General features: G+C 30.1%; 1 protein-coding gene across 2 annotated transcripts; it reads left to right on the top strand.

The window, feature by feature from the left end:
- Nucleotides 1–252: 252 nt before the first annotated feature.
- LOC112282160 (uncharacterized) lies at nucleotides 253–4,847 on the top strand. Of its 2 annotated transcripts, XM_024519467.3 has the most exons (12): nucleotides 253–682; nucleotides 1,445–1,518; nucleotides 1,781–1,864; nucleotides 2,063–2,146; nucleotides 2,404–2,484; nucleotides 2,681–2,773; nucleotides 2,990–3,237; nucleotides 3,417–3,468; nucleotides 3,583–3,636; nucleotides 3,904–3,996; nucleotides 4,191–4,257; nucleotides 4,451–4,847. In XM_024519467.3, exons 1-12 carry the CDS (start codon nucleotides 538–540, stop codon nucleotides 4,534–4,536), a joined length of 1,161 nt encoding a protein of 386 aa, XP_024375235.1. In that variant the 5' UTR covers nucleotides 253–537; the 3' UTR covers nucleotides 4,537–4,847. The 2 variants fall into 2 exon arrangements, with proteins under 2 accessions (XP_024375235.1, XP_024375245.1); XM_024519477.3 differs by lacking the exons at nucleotides 3,583–3,636; nucleotides 3,904–3,996.
- The last annotated feature ends 9,407 nt before the right edge of the window (nucleotides 4,848–14,254 follow it).

Genomic DNA, 14,254 nt, shown 5'->3' with positions numbered 1-14,254 from the left:
GTGATTCAATGGAACGCCAGGTCAAAAAAGGAGGACTGCGACCTGGAGGGATTTGCATTCATCTTAATTTATTCATGCATTCACTTATTCATTCATTCATTCATCGACGTGCCAGCTGAATGATGGGTTGTGGTCAACCTGGACGACGACGTCGTGGAAGAAGAAGCCCTTCGGTGGATTCGGTCCGCTGTAGGTAGCGGCGAGCCTCGCTTTTCCCGAGGGATCCATCGCTGTATCAGCATCGTGTTCTGTGACTCGAGCCACTGGAGCTCGTAGTCCGTCTCCACGACAGTCTTCTGAGTTGGGTTTGGTCGATTTTCGAAGTTGTTTGAAGGTGTGGTGAAGTTCGAAAGAAGGTGCACGGAGCATCAAGTTGTGCTTGAGGGACGGGATGACGCGCTGTTAGGTCAGAGGATTTGGTTTTGAAGAGTTGCAAAGGGCGACAAGCTCTAGGGTTTGTGATTCACAGTCGGGTTTTGTTGTAGGGTTTAGATTGCATGTGGTTGAAGGGGAGAAGCGGAGCGTGGGAAGAGCATAATGGCCTTGCAGATGATCCAGAAGCTGAAGTCGCTGGATGCGTATCCGAAGATTAATGAGGATTTTTATAGCCGGACGTTGTCTGGTGGAATCATCACCATTATTTCTGCCACTTTTATGGTGCTTCTATTCTTTTCGGAATTAAGTAAGTGCACTTGAGGTTGTGGGTTTCGTGCCCGGGGTGCAAGGTTGTTTTGGCTGCTGATCAGGTTTAGGCGTGAGCGCTGTTCATATGGGTTTTAAAGTTTCGAAGCAGAGAGTGTAGTTTGGAGATTTTTTGAATCCTAGTTTGTCTCGAGAACAGTCTCTGACATCCTAAGGCAGTGGAATTTAGATGTCCCCTGCTCTTAGTATTCTGGAAGCGCGTCGCCCTTTGAGGCTTGTGCTTTTGGACATGCGTTCCGTAGTAGTTTTTCTGAACTGATACGGCATTGTGGGAGCTTGTTGCCTCTATTTCTTGGAATCGCACTTGTACTCTTCTGTAATGTTGATCAGGCATTTAGGATTTATTGAAGCTTCTCATATGGAAGAATGTTCAGTGTTTGATGGGATTATTCAGCATACTTTGTTAGTGTCTTCATCGTTCGAATTTATCAGGTCGTCACTTATGTCCAAATTCATGTCCAGCTCGAATGTGATCGTTGGAGATGCGATGCACGTTCTAGTCGCTCTCTACTCACTCTCTAGTAACTCATTAGGGCTGGACATTTAAGGGGTCTCGTCCATAGGTTTTTGACCGAAACACATCATCTCAAGCTTGGAACCGTGGTTTTTATCAATGTGAGTGGGCTTAGATTTCTCTCAACTGCTCGCATCTCATGGGATCTGCGTGTGCATTCAATGGAGACGTGAGCTTGTTGACGAGTGCGAGTTAACATGGTCTGTTACGGTGCCTGTGTAATTGCAGAGCTGTACTTAGCTGCCCAAGTAGCAAATGACTTGGTTGTTGACACTGAGCGAGGAGGGACAATACAAATAAACGTGAGTATGAGAACACACTCACACACAAATAAGTCAATAAATAAATGTAGTAACTGTGTTGGATTTCCTGATTCCTCATATGCTGGCTTATTAGCGTAGTTTGGGTTTCCTCTGCTTAGAAGAAAGGTCCTTTCTTGCATATTGTGTTTTAGTACTCTGCAGTCACTCTAAGTGTTGTCCCGAAAAGCGTGCATGTTGATTGAAATTTGATGTTCCAGCAATGAAATTGGATAATGACCCGTTACATACAATGTGGTTGCAGTTGGATGTCACCTTTCCAGCGTTGGCGTGTTCAGTGGTTAGTTTAGATGCTATGGATATCAGCGGGGAGGCACACCTTGACGTGGTTAGTTGAATGTACCCTCTTTCAAAGTCTCTTTTTGTTTATTGTTGGAGTTGCTGTCACGTTTTACCATGTAGGAGTGTTCCTAGTCACAAAAGTAAGTTTTCCTGTCGTTAGAGAAAACTAAGGATAAGTTACATGGCACAGCCTTACTTTTACGAGATCTTAATTTTGAACCGTCATTGATGTGCATCGCTTCAGAAGCACAACATTTTCAAGAAGAGGTTGGACGTTAATGGGAAGGTGATCGAACCTGCGAGGCAAGAATCCATAAACCAACCCAAGGTAAAAAATACATCTGGTTTAATTTATTCTAGTCGTGTTAATCCTACTTTTGTGGCGTATGTATCTCGTCGGAGACGAAGATCTTCAGTTTGCGAAAGAGCTTCAGTTTTTTTCCATGATTTGAAGTTCATATGGAGGTTCGTAATTGTGGAATATGAAAAGGATTTAGAGAATAAGACTTATTTCAAGTAATATTTAGTTATTTATCCTGATCTACGTCATTACTTGCACTGATTGTCCAAACCCTGTTGATGCAGCTAGATAAGCCCCTGCAGAAGCATGGGGGCAGGCTTGAGCACAACGAGACGTACTGTGGATCTTGCTTTGGCGCTGAAACTGTAAGTTCACGAACTCAGTGTCTTAGATGAGTATGACACCAGCAACTGATCCTATGTGACGCTGGGGAATGGTGATCATTTTACATCTTTCATTGTCAGAGTGTGCTTCTATTGTGCATGTTCCTTGCCCATTAAGATATTCTGTGCCTAGTATTTGTGGCGGTTGATTTTTTATCTATTTTTTGTTTGTTTGCAGGAAGAAGATCATTGCTGTAACAACTGTGAGGAAGTCAGAGAAGCGTATCGTAAAAAAGGCTGGGCTTTGAATAACCCTGACCTCATCGATCAGGTAGTCTTGTTGGTCGGTTCTTTGGATTGGAACGGTATTAAGACACACCTGAAGAGCAATTTCGTCATATTTAAAATGATCCCGTTAGAGCCGTGCCATTTAACTCGACAAGGGGACTAAAATTTCAAGTACTAAATCGTTTGGTGCTGCTGTGACTCACTTGCTGTCTTTGTGCTCATGTGTTCCTTCTGTTGGGATGTTTTCGGGAAACACCAGTGCAAGAGGGAAGGTTTTTTGCAAAAAATAAAGGACGAAGATGGGGAGGGATGTAATGTTTATGGTACCCTAGAAGCAAACAAGGTGGCGGGAAATTTTCATTTTGCACCTGGCAAATCCTTTCAGCAAGCAAACATGCACGTCCATGATCTGATGGCTTTTGGGAAAGACAGCTTTAATGTCAGTCACAAAATCAACGAAATAAGCTTCGGTGTTCGATATCCGGGTGCAGTGAATCCCTTGGACAAGTACGACCTTTTTCTCCAATATCAACCTTTAATATATTAAAATAATGAACATTACTATCATAGTTTATTGAGAAGAGGCGATTTGTTGACCACTATCTATCATATCAGTTGTTTAAAATACATGGAAACTATCTCTAAGTCCGGTACTGGGTAGATATTAATATCCAGTTTTATTATAGGTTGGAGCGGATACAAACGACCACCCATGGAATGTATCAATATTTTATCAAGGTGAGCAATTTTCAGTTAGTTTGGCGTCTTAATTTAGGGTAAATATCGAATTGTGATCTTGTTCAGCTATTACAATACGTTGCCACTAAAGAGTCGATTTTGGCGGTGACACAGGTGGTACCCACAGTTTACACAGACACGAGAGGTCGCAAAATATCTACCAATCAGGTTTGTTCTGCGCTGTTATATTTTCGGCTGCTATTTATGCAACATGCAAATTTTATTTATTATTCGCTAATTTTAAGGTTTAGTATACCGCCATTTTGCACATTGTTGTACATTGTGAGCGTTGTGTTGGTGGCAGCCATGTCAATGTTTAAGCTGCGCTGGGGATTTGGGATTGCCTCTAGGTTGGACTGAATAAAAAGTTTGAATATTAGTATGTTCGAATTGTGTTGCACTGCAGTCTGGTAACAATTTGATCTGGTTGTGCAGTTTGCTGTTACTGATCATTTTAAGGGAGTTGGCCCTGGAGAAGATCACGCATTACCTGGCGTTTTCTTCTTTTATGATTTGTCACCAATAAAGGTTTCAATATTTATTTGTTCTAGTCAACTAAAATTTAGCTTTTGCTCAAGTCTTGTAATTAAGAATTTCTTACTCCATTGATAGATAGAGAAGTTTTATAGCTATGATTGATATTGTTTCAAGTGTTTTGATTGAACCACCGTTCAAAAGCGTAGATAATGACAGTTACCGCGTTTGCTTGCCCTGTTGAACAGGTGAAATTCACTGAGAAAAGGATGTCCTTTTTTCACTTCCTAACGAATGTATGCGCTATAGTTGGTGGTAAGGATCTTTGTCACCCATTCAAGTTAAAGCTTCAGTTTATAGTCCGGTGTCTTGACTTGCTGAATTCTTTCAACGCTGAGGTTGACTCTCTAATAAATAGTTTCAGATCCAGTTCGTCTACTCCAGACAAAACATTTTGTCGAAACAATATGCTTTGCGAAAGAAATTCTAACCGTTCTGTGGGTTGCAGGAGTTTTTTCCGTGTCAGGCATTATAGATGCTTTTGTATATCATGGCCAAAAACAAATTAAGAAGAGGTTAGGGAAGGACACCTGAGTTGATGGGAGTTAAAAGTCGTGACAAAATTGCTATCATATAGCGGCCAAATTGCGACTACGTTGTGTTACACATCTGGAGGGACTTAGCACTAGTTTTAGGGCATGATGTGTTCCAAACTCCTCAAACTTCCTCAAAGTCCGATCAGATCGGATCGTCAGATGAGCTTTGTTCAGCTTGGTGCGTTGATCGTATAGAGCATTTCAAATCCGAGACCTTAGTCTTCATTTCAGTGACCTTCATAATATTAAGTCAAGATGTGAACACAAGTGTTCAAACTGTAAATCAAATTAAAGCTTTTTGTTCGTTTATGTATTTGTTTCTTGCCTTCTGTGGTATATACAAATAGTGTGTTGACTTCATAACATAGATATGCTTCTTGTATTGTGGGTTCTTGCTATTGATTTTTTCTTTTTCTTTTTTTAATACATTTTAGTATCATTGGTATCTGGCTTGTTGAAAAACTTGTAGTAGTGTATTGTTGGTGTGGCACAAAGGAGTGTCTACCTAGTAAAAGGATGGTGTTTACATAGGATGGTGTTTACATTAGTATCTGGCTTGTTGAAAAACTTGTAGTAGTGGTATATTATTGGTGTGGCACAAAGGAGTGTCTACCTAAAAAAAGGATGGTGTTTACATATGAAATCAAGGGTGCTTACTTCGCAATTTCCTGTATGTATGTATGTATGTATGTATATATATATATATATATATATATATTTTAATAGAAATGTTAAAACGATCCACCTATTTACTAAATCAATCCACTCTATTATGTGGAACAAGAGGGAATAAGGGGAGTTGAGATGAAAGTTGGGATTGGAGGGAGATGAATAGGAGGGAGGGAAGAAGTCAAGATGAAGAAGGTTGAAAACAAAGAGGGGGGTATTGGGATAAGGGCCATAATTATAATGATGGTTTTTGGAGATGATCCATTTTTCTTATGATGGTTACAATAGGGTGGGTTGATTTTGGAAATGGATGGATTATTTTAATATTTTCTTATACATATATAATTTTTTTAATATAAAATCAATATATAATAAAATTTAGTAATAGGTTCTAAATAGATAATATACATTCTTAATATTATGCATTAAGTAATAATATAATATTATCAACTAAAGTTGTAAGTTGTCTCTATTTTTTGGAATTATTTGTATAAACTTTTTAAAACAAATCCAATCATTTTAAATTTCTATTCAAATAAAAAAAATAAAGAATACAAAATTAATAAGCAGAGAAGCAAAATGTAATGATTTTTATTCAATGCCAAAAAAATGACTTAGTGTCCTATCTTTTTTTGAAATAATTTGCTTGTTAATAATATTGTAAATATTCTATTCTAATAATGGTTAAAATTATAAGTTGAATATGTATTATGTTTTAAATAACAACTATATAACAACAGATGACTTTAAAAACTAATCATTCAGGTTGCAAATAACTATACAACTTTAATTAGAAGAGTTTCAATAATTATATAAGATATTAAGTGATGTGTTTAGAGAGAAGAAAAAAGAAAGAAAGAAAAAAAAGAAAGAAGAAACTTATTTTATGGTTTAACATATAATTTTTTTTAAACTTAAATAAAAGGGTATGCATATAAAAAAAAATATAAAAAATTTCTGATTTTTTTAAAAACTTTTGATGAAAATTAAAACACATAGTTTAAAGTTGAAATTAAATATTTAAAATATTAAATAGATTTATTTGATTATAATATTAATAAAAACTTGTGAAAAATAAAATAAAATATATTGAATATATAGTAAAAAAATAAGAATACTATTAAAGATATTAATTCAAATTAAATATTGACTATTAATGGAAAATATTTAATATTAATATATAATAAATAAGTAAATATTTATTTATTTGATTTTAATTTACTACAATAGATTGCTATTCTAATTTATTATTAGAATCATTAGAATTATTTTTGTTGTGGCATTAATAACATAAAGGTATTTTAATAAAATATTATTAACTTATACAAGTTTCTTAAGATGTATTAATTGTTCAACTTTAAAATGAATCAATTCAAAATTAAAACTTTTATATTAATAATATATAAAAAAAAATTATAATCAATTTTGAAACTATAATACATTTACGATTATATCCTCATATTAAATATTTTTAATTTAATAAATTATATTATTATTATTTTTAATAATAGATTATAAATTAAATTTAAAAATATTTATAAAACTATGTATCTATTATAATATATTATTTTATATATCAAGAAGAAGATGGATATGGATTTAAGATTTAGGATTGGATGTATCTACAAGAAGTAGATGGATACACATATGGATTTAGGTTTTAGGATTAACAATACTTTATATGGATCCAAGTAAAAAATGCTTGATAAAATGAGTGTAGAATATACCAACAACCTCACAAAGACATTGAAAGATAATAACCTCAAGTATACATGGGGAATGTGACTGTGAAGTTGGAAATTTTATATAGATTTTTGTTTGAACATTGAGAAGAATGTGCTAATTGCCTTTCAAACTTGTAAGCAATTTTAAAAATAGAAGTTGTGGCTTATAAATGAAATCATCCACAATTCAAGTATAAATTAAAAGTTAGTTCATAAGGCTACATACAAACTATCAATTAATAAGAAAAAATCAGAATCTTTGTTGTAGACCAAGGTAATATTATTCTACTAAAATTTGATGCTTTTTTTTAAGAGATGCAGATTCTTGAGAACAAGAAAGCACTAATTGTAGATACAACATACTTGTAGTTGTCTAACATTTGGAATAGAATAGAGAAGCACAAAAAAATCATGTACATATCTATAATGCATAGAAAATATATCCTTAAGTTGATAGTTTCTACTACTTCTTTTATTAGAAAATAAACCATAGAAAAGAATATAAAAAAGACAACTTATATTTACAAATACATTTTGGGTAGAATGCTAAATGTCTCCAATAGAAAGAAAGAGGAATTTCTTCAAATAGTTCAAGTATGCCAATTTAAAGGGCTTTAACTCAAATATAGATTTGAAAAAATTAGAATTGCTAATCAAAAAAGAATATTGAAGAAGAAGACGAAAGGGATTAGAAAGCTAAAATTTAAGAATCATAATTCTTATCATAATTTTTGAACAATAATTTCTTATATCTTTCCATTGATTCAAGAGAATTTGTTGCACTAAATTTTAAAATATTAAAATATATATATATATATATATATATATATATATATATATATATATATATATATATATCATACAACAAAAATTATTTGTAAAATAAATATATAATTTCTATTCTATTAAAAAAATAAAATTTATAATATTTATTCTTAAAAATATTTAACACATATTTTTTTTGCAAAAAAATAATTATCTTATATTTAAATTTTTAAATTTTTTAGATCTAATAAATGAACATCTATATATCTATGAATAATCTTACTATTCTCTCTAATGTAGTTACTATAGAAGAAAATTACTTTACCAACGCATATTGTATAATGCTAATTAACAAAAAAAAAAAATCAATAAAATATATTTTTCTTATAGATTTTATATTATTAAAATTATTTTTATAAAAAATAATATTTAAATAAATAAGAACCTAATTTTTATTAGATTAGAAGTATCTTTTATAAAATAATGTCATTTTCTGGATAAATCTACAATAGAAAGAAATTCTTTGTTGTGAATAATGTAATGAATCTTAATTATTGAGAATACTTTTGAATAAAAGTGATATGATGAAGTTTGTTATTTATAATTATTAAAGAAAAAACTACATAAAATAAAAAATTTGATATATCTATTTCAATAAAAAAAATAGCTTAAAAAATTATGGATGGCATCCAAGAAGAATTAAATTTAGAGTTGTATTTAAAACTTAAAATGTTGCTTGTGCATTTTTATTCTACTTTAATCTGTTTCTAAAAACTAATCATATAAGTTGAGTAAAATTTTAAATGAATCTCTTAATGAATATCCAATAATATCGCATAAATTTTAAATAATCTATATGTAGACTATCAGTTAAAATAATAGATTTTAAAAAATTTACTCAAGTTATATAAAATACACATTTTTCTATCATAGTATATAGTCTTATATTTCTAAATTTTTATAATATATTGGAAATATGTTGGTTATGTTTATCTATATTCTTTGAATAGATAAGACTATTGTTTGAATAATAGAAAAAATAATTATCAAAAAATTTACAAAACACAATGTTTATTATGAATTAGAAAGTAATTAGGATATTTTTAATTTCAAAAGATATGGCATTGTATTTAAAATAAAAAAAAATAATTTGGAATAATTCTTTTTATTTATCTCTTCATTTAAGACATATTAGGTTGTAGATTTCTTATAGATCTCTCTTAGTATAGATCTAAATTGGTCAAGAAGTCTTACTATAAAAAATATATAATAAAAAATATTAATTTTCAATTGATTGAGTTGAAAATAATCTATATATATTTATAAAATTTATTTTTTAAAAAAAGAAATTTGAAATACTTGCAAAATATTTAGAATATCAAATAAAGTTTTTTCCAAGATTTTTCTCACTACATTCTTTTAGAGCAATATATGTAATTGTGATAAGTTATAAATTAGCCCAAAAGGTGGTTGAAAAATCATAAGTGTTTTGATAATAAATCAATATTATTTTTACAAATATGTCTTAATATACTTTATATTATTCTACAATTCTATTGCAACCTTCATTTGAATAAAGACTTAGTATTATATAAATGAAAAATAAATCTTCTTATTTTTATAGCTTATATAAAATTCCATAGCTTCTAAAAATTAAGGTTTAATTTTTTTTGGACATAAAGAATTATTATTATTATTATTTTTTCAAAAATAAAGCTAAAAATTTAAAAATTAAAAAATATATAATCTATTAAAATTAATGTTTTTTAAATATAATAGTTCTAAAATAATATAAAAGATTAAAATTTTTATAATATAAAATATTATTATATTTTTATGATGTTTTAAAAATACATCTACTCATAGAGTTTTATAGGTGATATTTCTTAAAGAAAAAGATTGTACATCCATGAATTTTATACATACATATTTGAACTTTTATATTAATAATATTTTATAATACTTAATAAAATTTTCATAAAAAAAATAAAATAAAAAATACTCTAGAGTTTAATAAGACAAAGATTAAGATCCAACATTAAGATAAAAAATCTCAAAAAGTTTCAAATTAAAATGTGATCTCCATAAAAATTGATTGTTGAAAATCTGAGAACAAATCAATATTTAATTCAACAATGAAATTTTGACTATCTTATAAAATTGAAAAATTAAAATTCTTTATTTACACTAATAAAGAAGAGATATAGAATATTTACCAATGATAAAGACCTATTTAAATTGCTCATTGAACAAAGCCAAGGAAGATCAATCACAATAAGAAAACTTGACATTCACACACACCATTAGAAGCACCACCTTTTGATATACATGTTATTTATGTAACGGGACAAGGATAAGATAATTATATTATTGATGCCTAAAAATATGTATTTGGGGCCGTTTTTGAGAAGTTTCTAGAAGTTTTTAGAATTGGGGCTAGATTAATGGTCCATATGGGATCCACCATAGAACATCCTAAAAAACTAATAATGGTTATTTATGTGGGATCCACCATAGAACATCCTAGAGAACTAAAGATGGTTATTTAGGAGGGGCCCATCTTTAGGATATTTTAAAAGAGAGATTGTCTTTGTAGGATCTACCATTAAAGACATTCTAGAAAGTTTTAAGATGGTTGGACAAAATATAAATAGCATTGACTGAGGCCATTTGGAGCATTCAGTCAAGTATGGTTTTGGTCCCTTTTTCTCAATAAAGTTTGGTGTGCATTTTTTATTCTATTTTTTTCTATTTCTTTTTCTTCTGTTTTATCTTTCATATTCTATTTTATTTATTTTTGTTCAATTTTGAAATAGAATTTATGTTGCTATAGATTGGAAGGATTTGAAATCTTTAAAAGAAGTCAATCCCATTTTATTGACATGAAAGCAAATATTAGTCTATTCTTTGATAGTATATTAATAGACACTATTTAGTTAGAGCTCAATTATTGTAGGCACATTGATTATTATTTTGGATCCACCACAAGCTACTTTTGGAAGAGTAGAAGGCATTAAGGTAGCAAAGTTTGGTAAGGGAATTGCAACATGGAAGGTATGGTCGAGCCATCATGGATGGAAGCTCAGGTACAATACCTCCTAGATTACATAGCTATTTTGCAAGGACAAATGGAAGCTTCTAAGACAAGGGAGTTAACATCTGCTAAGCTGAAATTAAGAAGCTCAAAAAAAATTTTGGAACTTCAAGATAAGAAGATATATGCCAATGGCTCTTCAACATAGAACAATACCTCCAATTATCTAGAGCAAACACCACTCAAGGAATTATGTATGCAACTAGCTATTTGAAAAGTATGGCAGTCATTTAATGGCAACATTGAGCTCAAAATTGTAGAGCTTAAGGTATATTTTGTAATTAGAAGGAGTTTTAGACCAAAATTAAGAATCAATTTTGGTCCATCAATGTAGAAAAGTTAGCATGCGATCAATTTACTAACATCATATAATCCAAGTCAGTGGAAGATTATGTCTCTCGATTTAAGTTCCTATGTCTCCAAATTGACAATGTTTCAGAGGTAGATATGATGGATCAATTTATATGAGAGTTGAAACTTGTGTTTTAGCCAAAGGTGGAATTAAAGGATCTGTAAATATTTAAGGAGGCAGTTAGGATTGCAGAGAGGATTAATGCTATAGATTTTAGAAATTGTGAAGCATGACCTATAGGACGAAATTCTATGTCATTATCAAATGCTATGGTACAACAACCAATATCAATTGAGATTGATGCCTTGCAAGGATCATTGACACTACATAAATAAAAAATATTGACAAAAAAAAGATTGTATTATTATTGTTGGGAGCCAAGCTATCAAATCAAAGATTGTCCAAATCATTAAAATTCAAGTACCAATAAATCTAAATAGATTCACAATCTCAAGACTCACTAAGATGATAAAGAAGTGGAGTAGGGAAATGAGGCTCTCTAATAAAAGTATTGAGGGTCAATACTAGAGACACCTATTATTTCTCAAAGACAAATGGCAAGACCTTGGACAACTATCAAAAGGATTGATTGGTATATTTAACAGATTAAGCAAGAAAACAATTATATCGAGTATTTATAAATTGCGGCTATAAAAAAAATTATATCTTGATTGAGATTGTCAATTGACTTGGGATTAAAATCAAGGTAGTCAAAAGATGAAGTATATATCTAGTTGATGATCAAAAGAATGTATTAAGTAACACAAGTGAAAAAAAACCTTGAGGTTGAATAACACATATGTCTCAAGAGAGAAGTTTAAGAAAACAAAGCTTAAATATGATGTTATTTTTGGTATACCATGGCTAAAGGTAGAAAATAAGTAAGTTGATTGACTAGCAAAGATGATCTCATTCAAATAAATGCAAGGTGATTCTTTATGCCTCTACATTAAATGAACTAACAATACAATCTGCAGCTAAAATCTTACTTGTATAAATGACCTTTATGAAGAAGCAAATATAATATAAGCAATTGGTATATATGGTAGTTTCAAATCTTACCTTAGTAGTAGATAAGATAGGCAAATAAGTAGAATGAGCAGAACAACTTAGACGTGAATATAAGAATGTTTTATCAACTAACTTATTTAGTGGCATGCCACTTAATGAAGATATCTTCTTTCAAATAGAATTATTATATGTAGACAAACCGGCAAGTTGGCCAATTTATTGCCTAATATCAAATGAATTTGAAGAACGAAAAAAGACATTGAAGGAACTCTTAGAAAGGACTTTATTCAAGAAAGCATGTCGCCATGGAACATACTTATACTCTTTGTACCCAAGAAGGATGGTGGACTTTGGCTTTGCATTGATTATCGAGGCTTTAATAAATAGACTATCAAAAATACATATCCACTTTCACATGTAGATAATTTTCTTGACCAACTTTGAGGTACAACAATCTTTAGTAAATTGGATCTTCGTAGTGGTTATTGACAAATACCTATTACAAAAGAAGATATAGAAAAGATTACATTTTATATGTAATATGGATATTTTGAATGTCTTATTTTATCTTTTAGCCTCACCAATACTTTAGCCTTCTTCATAAATCACATGAATAGAGTTTTTTGGGTCCTTTTAGATAAGTATATAGTTGTCTTCATTGATGATATCCTAGTCTATAGTAAAACCTCTAAAAAGCATAAGCAATACTTGTAGAAAGTATTGCACCGACTATGAGATAGTTATTTCTTTTGCAAATAATCAAAGTATGAACATTGAAAGTTGGAGGTCACCTTTTTAAGGGGTGTAGTATCCTTCAAAGACATGTGCATGGAGCAAGATAAGGTGAAAGTAGTGGAAGATAAGCCAATCTCCAAAGATGCTTCTAAAGTTTGTTCATTCTTAGGCCTTATTAGATATTATTACCATTTTTTTTGACAATTTACATATATTGTTGTCTCATTGATAAGCCTATTAGAGAAGGATGCTCCATTTGATAGAAAATAAAGTAGCAAAGTACCTTTGATAGATTGAACGAATCACTCATTACTGCTACAATATTGTAACTATATGATCTCAATTTTTCCTATATACTTAACATTGATGCTTTTGACTTTGCTATTGAAGTGGTTCTTCAAGAAGACTTAGGTAAAGACCTTCAACATATAGTAAATGAATCACACAAGCTCAAAAAGATAGAGCACAATTACTCTACTTGTGATTGACAATAATTAACAATTGTACATTCCATAAAAGTCTGACGACACTATCTATTGGAGAAGCTAGTAATTGTTTGGACTGACCATCGATCCTTGCTACATGATTTGCATCTTAAAAATTTGAAATTATGACATTATTGTTAGAAAAAATAATTACAGCTTTTTGACATTTAACTTGAGTACAAACAAGGGCGATAACACACTATGTTGAATAGCTTATTGCAAAGACCAAACTTATAGGCCAAATTGTAGAATAAGACAAAAGTTGCTACCATTAGTAGTGTCATTTGTGAGTTAAAGTAAACCTCCACTAATTGGAAGTTTATTCTAACTCAGAAAAAGTGAATTAACTATGTGAATTTAAAAATAAAGTTATTATTTAAATTTTGATCCACTTATTACTTGTTCTTCTTAAAACACCAAGTTATTAATCAAATTCTCTAATATTATTTACATTCACAATGATAACTCACTCCTTAACTTCATGCAAAATAATTTTTTCTTCTACTTCTAATTAAATAATTTGGTTTAATTTTTTATTTTTATTTTATGATTATTATTATTATTATTTTATTAGGTCTTATTTATTACTTTTTATTATTTTATTATTTTATCATTTTTTAAAATATATAAATTTTTACTTCTTAAATAATTCATGGTAAAAGTGATTAATTAATTTATTATCCTTAATCCTTAGTAACTATAATTTTTTTAAAGATTGGATTAAAAGTTAATAGTTAAAAATTTAAATTTAAATTTAAAAGTAAAATTAAAGTAAAAAATAAAAATAAAAGTAAAAGATAAAAGATAAAAATTTAAAAATTAAAGCATAAAATAAAATGTAGAAGTTATAAGTTACTATAAAAAAATTAAAAATAAAAATA

This window comes from Physcomitrium patens, chromosome 1, assembly GCF_059467195.1.
Source record: "Physcomitrium patens ecotype Gransden chromosome 1, ASM5946719v1, whole genome shotgun sequence".
In the NCBI taxonomy this organism is placed as follows: Eukaryota; Viridiplantae; Streptophyta; class Bryopsida; order Funariales; family Funariaceae; genus Physcomitrium; species Physcomitrium patens.
Note: the sequence above shows the minus strand (reverse complement) of the source record. Positions and strands in the feature narration are given on the sequence as shown.